Here is an 11,433-nt window from a genome sequence, read left to right as displayed (position 1 = left end):
CCACTTACACGTGCAAGCACACGTGCCCAGGCTCCCCAGCACACTCTCTCTAATAAATCTTTAAAAAAAACCTCAATGACTTTGAGGTCACTTAACTTTCTTTTGGCTCATGGATACACAAACAAGGTGCAGAGGCTGCAGGGTGATTGGGGCCTGTGAAATACAGACAGGAAGTCTTTTGGAAAGACAATTCAAAAAGGACTTTAAAAGAAGTTTCATGTCTTTCTAGTGTGGGGATGGGGCAAGTGGAAAGATTATTAAACAAGATTCTCATGATTCTCAACATGCTCTGACCATCAGTGTCCAAGGCAATATCGTCAACCTCATTAGCTTTAGGATGTGTGGCTGTGAACTGGGCTGAGGAGGACCTCAAGTTCTAATCCCCCACTGGCTTTTATAAAATAGCCAAGCCGACAGGGACCCACATGGCCTGGATTCTCCCATCACTGCCCCTCACAAGCCGTGTGACCAAGACAAGCATTATCATCGCTGGACCCGTCTTCTTGGCAAAGCAAAGGCCCTTTTCTGATGAATGAACCCTTAGACAAATGGCCGCAGTACTATTTTTTACCCCCAAGAGAAATAGGTTATTTGTAAGCTTTCAGCTCTGAGCTGAATGTCTCTGAAGCCAAGGTAACACGTCCCATCAGGGAAACTCAGAAATGCCTTCCTAGCTGAACTGTGCCTCCCTCCATTCCGCTGACCCTGGCTGTCCTCCAGAGCCCACAAAGGTTAATCCTGCTCCCACAGAGCAGCCCAAATACCTGTGTGAAGTCAACAGTTACATGCGCCCCAGTGTCTCTCCTGAAGGCACATGGCACTTGATCTGGGCCATACACCTGTTGCTTCATGAGGTCCTTGCGTGCATCAGATTGACCGCTCCTCCAGGGGAGGAACCAACTTCACCTTTTTATTCTGCTACCGTGCCTAATGCAGAACCTCAAATCCTAGTGCATTTCGGAGAATACGTTCTTGGAGACAAACTACATGACCTCATAAAGCCATCCGTCAATGGGACAAATATTACCGATATAGGCAAATTTCACAACCTTGATTATACTTCTCACTCTAAAGGATTGACCGAGACTGGTGTCTGAGTTTAATTCCATTAAATGGCCAACATGTATGGAAGTGTTTTGTGAATGACTGAATGCTAGTTGTTACAGCGCACAGTCACCAATAACGTCTCCGTTCTGTGTAATCTGGAAGAAACACCTTCACCTTCCTCAACTCCGTTCCCTCCACACCAAGTGGCGAAAGTGGCCCTGCCCCAGCGGGGGCTGCACAGATATAAAAGGGCTGCCTAGGGAGCCCAAGCTCCCTCCGTAACGATTTAACTAATGTTATTAAGGGAAAAAAAAAAAAAGCTGCATCATTTAATTGCTATTTATTTTCATAAACATGAGGTATTTCAAAGTGCTATAAGATGCAGCACTAAATATATACATTTTGAAGAAATTAAACACAGAACTTTGCATTTACCCAGTTCTATGCACCAAACATGAACAAATACATTAACAGGAAGAAACAGGCTAGGAAAAAGGCATATATATATAGTAAATTTCTTTACAAAAGTTTCTTAGTTCAAAAAGTGATAAAGTAATATCTACTCAAAACTTTCACAACTCATTTTCATACGAAAATATAAGTATCAAATTTAGTTATGTATCAGCATCATACTAAAGTATACAGGCAGTGTAAGAATTAGTACAGTACATAACAGAGATTAACAATATATTTGTATACAAAACATGCTCCTCAAACATTGAGGTATTACAGTACTTAGGTATGAACTTCCGGTCTAATACTGGCCGCAAAAGCCACCTCTCATTACCCAGGACGTATACAAAAGGCGGGTGTGTCCGTGGTATTTACAGAAATGTTCCCCAGGGGTCTCAAATGGCAAACCCCTTCTGTGACATCTGCTGGAACTTAAGCACCATTTTTAAAAAGAAGGAATGACTTTCTGTTGTTTGGAAACTTGGAACAAACAAGGTGACTTCAACAGCCCAGAGGCTCCCAACTGTCACGAACTTCGACCGCGGTCTCGGAGGGGACATGGAGGACACTGCAAGGGCCACCCGGCATCCCATCACGCAGGCCCTCTGCCGAGGCCCTGGCAGAACCCCCACATGTCCTGCTCCCCACCCAGATCCAAACTCGACGGGGGGACCGATTTGAAAGTAAACCAACATTCTTAATGTCAACACAATGTTTGTTAAAAAAAAAAAAAAAATCAAAATGTGCAAAGTGGCAGAGTGACTGTCCAGTTTTCGAGAAATGTTTAGCAAGTCCGAGCGTGTTCGATTTTCTTTAGCAACTGCTGCTGCCTCGCCTGCAACTTCTCCTTCTCCAGCAAAAGCTGATGCTCCTCAGCCTGCAGGGAGTGGACGTACTCGGTGGCCTTTTTCAAAATGACCACCTTGGCAGCCTTCTCGTTCTTCACCAGCTCTGGCACGTGGTCCCTGAGCGTGAGGAAGCTGGACCGCAGGTCATTTCGGCGCTGGCGCTCCAGGATGTTGTGGTTCCGGCGGCGCTCGCTGTCCTCCGAGTCAGAGTTGCGGGGACTCAAGCTCTTGGCCTTCGGGGGGATGACGCTCTTGAGGGGGCGGGGGGAGGCTTCGCTCTTGATCTTCTTCTGGGGCGGCACATCCTCGCTCTCCACATAGGGAGAGGGGGCGGCGTAGTTGTGCTGCTGGTGGATGGGGACGCAGCGCTTGAGGATCAGCTCACCCGACGGGGCCCTCCCCGGGCCCAGGGCTGCGTTCTTGGGGCGCACAGTGATGGTGAAGGTGGTGACGGCCTTGCTGTTGGAGGAGGACCGCCGCTTCTCCACAGTCACCACGTCGATTTCCTCCTCCTCGTCCTCCTCTTCGTCATCTTCGTCATCTAAGAACAAGATGGGAGTCATTCTCTTGGTGAGACACACAGGGACCACTCTGAGCTCTACACTTGGTCTCTCCTGGCAGGCACCGGCCCATAGCTTGCAGGCATGGGGATCCACCCACACAGATGTGCACAGGGTCCTACCCAGCGTCTCGAAATGAAATACATCTGGAAATTCCACCTTGCCCACACTCCTAGACCCTTCAGCCTCCACTCAGACTTCAGCAGGTGGCAAAAATATAAACTCCTTGGGCTTCGGGGTCGGACAGAATCTGACTCCGGCGCACACGAGTTGGGGGGCCCTGGGAAGGTTAAGCTTTTGAAGTCTCAGTTACAACGGGGATAATACCACAGGGGTGTTGAGTTGGACAGGTAATACATAGAGAACCGGGCCTAGCAGAGGATGCTCAGCAAACGGTGAGCTTTTATCATCATCGGTTTTTCCCAAAGACTTGCTCATATTTCTATCTCCACACTTAAGACCCAAGGATCTCCTTTTCAGGAGCCTCTCTTTTAGCAACTGACACATAGTTGAGTTTAATTTTAAGTCCTTACGCTGAAAGGGCAATTTAATGAACTGAGGCAGAAAAATAAACCTGAGTGCTGTATAGTAAGCAGGTGTTTATCTAACAAAGACCAAATCTGAACTACAAAGTCGGAATCCACGGGAACTCTAAGCCCCAAAGTGGGGGGCCCCCTCTTCCCAAATTCCCTGTCAATAACAGCAACACATAAACATGTAGCATCATGTCTGCGTTTCCCCTCTCTCCTCCTCTACTACCTCGCTGGGATTGCAAATTACTGTTTAAAATGCAAGCATGAAAACCAAAACACATCTTCTGCTTGATCTGAAGGGGGCCGGAAAGCTGAACAATTGTGGGATTTGTTCTAAAGCCGAAATGTGAGGCTGTTCCAGTCTGTGGGTCCCTTTAAGCCAATGTTTTGGTTTTCTGCCAAGAAGACAGCTGTTGGAAGGAAGTGCTTCCTCACTGAGAGCTGTCAAGGCACAGACATTAAAGGGACAGACCCGATTCAAACTGGAGTCTTATCACCAAGTTTCCTTCCAGGAGCCTTAGAGGGATCCATCCTTGGCCCTCAAGGACACGGGAGGCTTTTTACCCACCTGCATTCTGAGAACACCAGGTTTTCAAGATCCAATGGGGCCCCAGCTCCCTCCCACCCCCCTCTAGCCAGGACAAGGGCTAGTCAAGTGTTTGGACAGAGTTCTTTACCTCCAGAGTCCCAGGTAAAGTCTGGGTTTCAACCCAACCCTACAGCTGAAGGCAGACATCGGCACACAATAGAAGCGATCAGTGGGTGCCTTCCAGCGCGTGTGTGCAATCCTGGAGGGCCTAAGTGCCCGCCCTCACCTTGAAGGGCACTGGGTCACAGAGTCACTCTGATCTGAAATTAGTCCCAGAATTCTCGCCAGAGACAAAACGGGACCCAGTTCGCACTGCACCGTGTAAAGAGGCAGCCCCTTGAGAATGGACACAACCGCTGTTGTCCTTGCCACCAGCTGCTGAATGGAGGGAGGGAGGGGGGAGGGAGGGAAGGAGGGGTGCCCCCACCACCCCCAGCCTTTCAGATCCTCCGCAGGCCAGTATATCGCCGCCTGCTGGCCACGGACCAGGAGCAAAGAGCCCACCACCCACCGAGGGCGGGGAAGACTACCCAGGCTTGAGAAAAATAAATAAATAAAAACCGGTAGTAGCCATCTGGGCAACCTCCCTCTACCTTCCTGCGCCCTACCTAGGATTTTTCACCGCCTTTATGTCTTCTCCCCGCACCTGCCCTCCCCTGACCCAGGAGGCAGTCCCTCTCCACCCTCGTGCTAACAGGTTTCTGCACCGAAAAGGCACCCAGGGCACCTCTACACTCCCACCCAGCTTTGGGTACCCAACTTTTCCTAATTTTATCCCTAGACTGGCTACAACAGAGGTGGGGAACGGGTGAGGGCCAGGGATCGAGTCGGGCTCCTGGAGAGGGTGGAAGGAACTTCGGTGAGGGTGAGACTTTGGGGAACACCCTCTTGGCAGCTTCCACTCCCCCTCTCCTCCTCATCCCGGGGCTCGGCTTGGAGGAAACTGGCCCTCTGCCACCAACATTACCTCTAAAAATTACCCCCCAAGCCAAACCCACGAAGAGTAACAAAGGGAGCGCGACTCCGGCTCCAGTGCTCCCGGGAGGCAGCCGGCCTCTGGCACGGTCTTTACCTGAGTCGCTCAGAGTGTCCTCTCCGGAGGTGCTGAGAGCCTTGTGGTCACCGCCACTGGCCGGGCGGCCGCCGGGGCGCGGGGGGACGGCCGCCGGGGCGCCGGCCGAGGCTGCGGCACTCGCCCCCGAGGCGACCGCAGCAGCGCCCGCCGCCGGGGTACCGGCCGGAGTGGCGGGCGCGGGCTCGCGCTTGTTCACCGGGAAGGGGAAGACGACGGCGGGATCCACGCACTCGGCGGCCGGGTGGGCGAGCTCCGCGGGCAGGGCGGCCCCGGCGCGACCCGCCCCCGCCGCCGCGCAGTGGCCGCGGCCCGCAGGGCTGGTGGCGCCCGCTCCCGGGGCCGGGGCTGCGGGCCCGGCGGTCGGCGGCCCGCGGCCGTGCTGCAGCTTCTCGCTCACGGCGCGCTCCAGCTTCTCGCGGGCCGAGAAGCCGCTCCACATGCAGTCCTGGAGGATGACCGGGTTGGGGGTGAGGCCGCCCAGGCCCCCCAGGCCGAACGCGTCCTCCTCGGCCGGGTTGCCCCACAGGTCGGCCTCGGGCAGCAGCATCTCGGTGGCCCAGTTCGGGGGCTCGGGGCTGTGCTCCGGGAAGGCACGGCTGGGCGACAGCGGGGGCGTGGGCAGCAGCTCGAACTTCTTCCAGATGTCCTCCCCCGGGGGGGGTCGAGTCGGGGCCGCCGAAGTAGAAGTCATCTTCGTCCGGGTAGAAGCAGGGCTGCAGCGAGTCAAACTCAAGGTCTGGGTTCTTGCAGATCATCCCCGGCATGGTGGACGCGGTGCAGCTCGGCATCGGCTCGCCTCCTGGCCGGCGAATGAGGGCTTCTTTCCGCTCCGCTCCTTTTAGTTAGGGGGGAGCTTCCTTCCCGTGGGGGGCGCGGAGGGCGGGGGCCCGCGCCAATCTCCGACACTGCAACCGACAGACACACCGGGAGAGGGTTGGCAAGCGGGGCCGAATGGGGGGGGGCGGGCAGTGGGCGCCCCCTCTCACCCGGCTCCTCCGGCTCCCCTCAGAGCCCCCCACTCCGCCTGGTGCTCCCGAAGGTGGAGGAAGTTCTGGCTCTCGCTCTCTCCCTCCCTCCTTTTGTGTACAAGCTGTCTACGACAGGGGGTGGGAGGGGGCATGCAGATGCGGGGGGTGGTGGCGTGGCTCTGCAACTTTGGAAACTGCCATTTCATTCACACTCGGCAGTGCCTGGGGGAGGGGGCTGCTCCAGGCTGCAGAATCCTAGCTCTCTCCAGCTCCCCGACAACCCAGTTGCACCGTGTAGGTCCAGCTGCTCAAAGGAAGCCCAGGGCTCCAACCCAGCTACCGGGCGTAAGACCTCGAGGACCCTCAATCCCTCCTTTGTAAAACTGCAACCTCGGGAGTGCAAACGATAGCGGGGGATTTAGGAAACTTTGCAAATGGAAAACGCCTTTCTCTAGACCGAGACCAACGATGGGCACCCAAACCCACAACCCCCCCCCTCCCAAATTAGAGCAGACGCCCCTCGGCAATCCGTCCGCTGCAGGGAGAGTCCTGCCAATAGCTTATTTTGAACCTCTCTAACCCCACCCCCACTCTTCCAAACCCCCAACCAACGTCGTATTCCTGGGAGAAGGGAGCGCCTGAACCCCAGTTCCCGGGAATGGTGCAGGGTCGCCAGGAGAGCTGCGTCTCCTCGGGGCTGGAGCAGTCGTGACCCAGATTACCACCGCGGCGGCCTCGCCCTGTCTAACCCCCCTCTTCTTCCTCCAGGGGCACCCTTCGGAGAACCCCAACCTCGGGGTGGGGACGCACCGACTCCCCGTCAGCTCAAACACGGATAAATGTTCTAGAGAAGGGCGAATTTCTTCCCGATGAAGCCATTACACCCACCCTAGCAAAGGCTGTAAAAAGGATTAGGGCGGGTCTCTTCCAGCGGGGTGCCTTCGGGGCTGGAACCGGCTTTTCAGGGAAAACCCCGAGATGGTTTTGTTTCGGAAGCAGCAACAGTCCCCCGAGGACATTCGAGCGCCCTGTGCGCGAGCCGCGATCCCGTCCAGGGCTTGCCTTCCCGCCGCGCTCGCCGCCCAGGGGGGCGCGGGGCAGTTTGCAACCCCCGCTCCTTACCTCCCGCCGACTGCCGGGGATCCAGGGGCGATTCTGCGCGGGGGTCTCCGGGTGGCCCGGGGGTGGTGGTCCTCGGGTGGCTGCAGTCTGTGCGCGCTTGCGCCTGGCTAGCGCTAGCTCGGGTCCAACCCAGTTCCCAGGAGCCCCCCGCATCCACCCAGCGCGTCCAGACAGATGACTGTCACTGGCTGCGCTTTGAAGCTCGGGGGATATTATTAACTGAAAAATCTGACACACCCGGGGGGCGGGGAGAGAAGGGGGCTGCGGCACAGACAAGGGGGAGGGAGAAAGGCAGTGGAAAGCGGCTTTACCCCGCCCTCTTGATTTCCATAAAAATCAGGGGAGGCGCCAAGGCTTTCGCGCCAAAAGCCACTTGCTTTTCTTCTTTGCAGAGAGGAGGCTGCAAAGCTGGGAAAGCCCAGGGTGTGCTCCTCCCTCGCTTTTAGACCCCCGGGCTTGCACCCGGTGCACTCTGCGAACCAGCTGTGCGCCGAGCGGTGCAATGCAGCACCCACCCTGCGGGCCTGGCAATTGCTTGGCATTAAAATATTTTTTCCGGAGGTCTCCGGGGGTGTGTACTGGGGGAGTGGGGCGGGGGCTTGGGGGGTGGGTTGGAAGCCGAGGCTCCTCACCCAGCCCCCGCCCCGACTGCGTTTGTGCTCGGCTGAGCTCGACGCCAACGTGGAGCAAGGCCTGGCGGTGGGGTTGTTTGTGTGTGATCTCGAAGGGAGGCTAGACCGAGGGTGCAAAACGGGAGGAGGAGGAGGACGCGCCCATTTAGGAACGAGACCGCAGGATGTTTCTAGTTTTAAATTGAAAGGAGAGGGGCGCCCCCCTTGTTTAAAAATAAATAAATAACTTCAGGCTACGAGGGTGGCGCCGCGGCGGTTTCTTCGGCCGAAGGCGACACCTCGCGGAGACCGAGCAGAAAGCGGAGCTGCTGGGCCGGGTCTTGGGGGCTGGAGTGGGGCCACCCCGCCGCCCCCGTGGCCCTGTCACCCAGGCCTCCCCACTGCGCGGCTTCCGAGGGGGGCAGGAGCGTGAGACCCTCCCCACGGGCTCCCTGATTAGCCTTGGCAAAGCTAGTATTTTCCCGAATTAGGGGAAAGCTGAGCAGGTTCACATCGAAGTTACGGGGCACACCTCCTGGAGACCAAACCTCGGCTCAAAACCCTTGACTCCAAATTGTTGGAGGCAAAAAAAAGAAAAGCTGCTATTGCTGCTTAGCTTCTTGGTGCCTCAGTTCCCTCATTTGTGAAGTTGGAGTTAGTAGTGGTGCTTACATCATAGGGCTATTTTGAGAAAAGAGCGTTGTAAAAGCGCTTAGAACCGGCCCAGCACCCAGAGTGTCAGCCTCTAGCTGATACTACCAGATGGGGAGTCTTCCGGAGAAATGAAGACCCCCCCCCCCAATCCGGCAGTATGGCCCTCTCTTCTTATCCCACCGCCGTGTGAAATCTTCACTTCATTCTGGTCAAGCTATTTTACAGGTGTAACGGTGGGGGTATCAGATCATTGCCCCTACCCGAAACTCCCCAGGAAAACCCCAGATCCCCTGGGCCGCCCCCTTCACAACCAAATAGACCATGAGGTGGGTTTTTCCTGGAAAACATTCCCCCCGGGGTGGTTGGGGGTAGGGAAACCTACCCCTCCCATTGGGGTGGGAAAGTTTCTCCACCTCCCTTTTCCCAAACTGGAAATATGGCTCATCCCTGCCATTCACCTCAGCATTCAAACTAGGTACGGTTGAGGATGCAGAGGGTCAAGGGGCAGCCTCTAAAATGCTCCCATATTAGCATTTGTGAAGGGCTCTTCAACCCTTACCCTGGATGCCTACATAATTCTGGGGAGAGAGGCAGATTCCCAGAGTTCTAGGAAGTGGCCCATGAATGAGGATGAGCTGCCCTTCCAAGCACCTTTATTATTATTATTTCTTTCACATATGTAAAACGCTTCACCTTTGCAAAAGCCTTTAACACCCCCACTTCTGCTTTCCCTAACCCCCTAATCTAAACTCAGCCCTCCTGCTGTATTCTCTGCAAGCATCCTGGATTTTCCTTCAGAGCACTTACTGCCATTTGTAATTATATATGCCTGGGAATGTTTGCTCAATGCCTGCTTCCCCCATGAGGCTGCGGGGGAAAACAGCCTCTGCCTCCCTCACTAGACCTGTGAGCTCTGGAAAGAGAGGCCTTGTCTGTTTTGCTGAGGAGGGATCCTCAAAGGCAAAGCAAGGTACCTGTACACAGCAAGTACTTGATATTGTTCAAGGCCGAGATCCAGAATGAGTCCTAAGGCGGCCACCTCTTCCAAGATAGTTTCTGTTTATTGGCAACAGTGGGAGAGAGAAATTAGTGTCACTCTCGAATCTTCTTCAGGCCCCCAGCAGCAGCAGGACCCAGAAAAGACCCTCAGAATAGCCTGCCCTACCTTTTTACCAAAATGAGAGGAGCACTGTTAAAATAGGCCAAGAGGGCCCCTGTTACGACATTTAAAAGTCCTCCCCTTGTCCTCTCTCACCACACATGTGCCCTCCACCATGCCCTTAGTCTTTCGTCCCTTGATAAAAAAAAACAGAAGAGGAGGGGACAGGGAGACAAGAGACCTGGTTACTCTGTGTGCCTCCCAGCGAATCAGGTATCCTTCCAGGACCTCAATCTCTAATCTCCTCCTTTTAATGCAAACCAGTAATTACTGACAAGTCTGAATTTGAAGGTTAACAGAACGATAAAATTCAACAAGTATTTATTGGTGCCTTCATTTGCAAATGGTAAGATAAAAGACTTGCGCCGAGAAACCTGGCCACTGCTGCTTCCTAGTCGGCTTGTAGAGAAACCTGCACATTTCTTTTTTAAAACATGGAAACATTCTCGGGCTACGTGAATGCACATTAAATAAATCTTCAGATGGCTTCGAAGACGAGGCTTGGTTCGGCACGTGTCTACTCTGTCCCAACTCAGAACAGAGATGAGTGAAAGAGCTCGCCCTGGATTCAGAGGGACACACTCCTCAAGTAGACCAACGGGTAACACAGAGTTAGACACAGGATTGGGTTTATATATAAGGAGAGTTTTGAGGGAGAATGTTTTGGTCTACAAATCCCTTTATTAAAAACAAAACAAGGGGCGGCTGGGTGGCTCAGTCGTTAAGCGTCTGCCTTCGGCTCAGGTCATGATCCCAGGGTCCTGGGATCGAGCCCCACATTGGGCTCCCTGCTCAGTGGGAAGCCCGCTTCTCCCTCTCCCACTCCCCCTGCTTGTGTTCCCTCTCTCGCTGTGTCTCTGTCAAATAAATAAATAAAATCTTTAAAAAAAATAAAAAATAAAACAAAACAAACCACACACACATTCAGAAGGGTCCAACCCATGACTGACTAAGAGATCCACGTCTAGGTACCCCCCCCCCCATCTCCTGATCATGAGTGAAGGGACTGCTGGGTCCACAGGCCACAGTTTCTCCTAGGAACGTCACTGGGTCCCTCCCCTCAACAACAACAACAACAAATGCATCAATTTCTGCTGATTAAATCCTGTTAAATCCTTGACTCTTTATTTGGAATAAAGTAAAATCTAGCTCCCTGCCTTACTCAATTGCAAAATAAAAAGCAAATAAACAACAATGACAACAACAAAGAAACTAAATCATGGATTGAAGATTTAAATAGCAAGAAGTAAGAATATAAAAGTATAAGAAGAAAATAGAGATTGGAGTATTTTCTGAGAGACACAGCCCAGAAACAAGGAAGGAAAAATGGAATTTGACAATAAAAATTAAAATTTACAGTTAAAATACACCCTAAGCAAAGTCAAAAGACAACAGTGTGATAGAAAATACTTGCTTCATATAGAAGAGACAAAAAGTATATCCCATGTATTAAAAGAGATGTACACACTGAATAGGAAAAAACAGCCTGATAGTAGTAGGAGTCCAGGATAAGAGTAGGTAATTCACTGCATAGGAAATGCAAATTGTTCATAAACATATGAAAAGATGCTCAGCTTCACTAGTACTCAGGGAAATGCTAATTAAGTCTCAAAGAGATTAACATTTTTTTGGTCTAGCAGATTGGCCCAAGTGTTGGCAAGGCTGAGGAGGGGGTGGGGGCCTCTCCCCCAGGACTGGTGTTCCAGCTCCAGGAGTAAAACCATTCCCACTCTTCCATCTTACAAGATATAATAAAACAAAAATATGTATACAAGAATGCGTGTGGCAGGATTTTTCCTTATAACAAAAATACT

General features: G+C 53.1%; 1 protein-coding gene across 1 annotated transcript; it reads right to left on the bottom strand.

Moving 5' to 3' along the window:
• Positions 1 to 1,378: 1,378 nt before the first annotated feature.
• Positions 1,379 to 5,981, bottom strand: MYCN (MYCN proto-oncogene, bHLH transcription factor). The gene is given in 3 exon segments (XM_035000619.1): positions 1,379 to 2,889; positions 5,103 to 5,763; positions 5,765 to 5,981. Coding segments are annotated over 3 exon segments (1,395 nt in total). The 5' UTR covers positions 5,894 to 5,981; the 3' UTR covers positions 1,379 to 2,284.
• Between the last annotated feature and the right edge of the window lie 5,452 nt (positions 5,982 to 11,433).

Source organism: Mirounga leonina, unplaced genomic scaffold (genome assembly GCF_011800145.1).
Source record: "Mirounga leonina isolate KUSES-001 unplaced genomic scaffold, KU_Mleo_1.0 Mir_125, whole genome shotgun sequence".
In the NCBI taxonomy this organism is placed as follows: Eukaryota; Metazoa; Chordata; class Mammalia; order Carnivora; family Phocidae; genus Mirounga; species Mirounga leonina.
The sequence above is the reverse complement of the archived record's forward strand: the minus strand, read 5'-3'. Positions and strand labels throughout refer to the sequence as shown.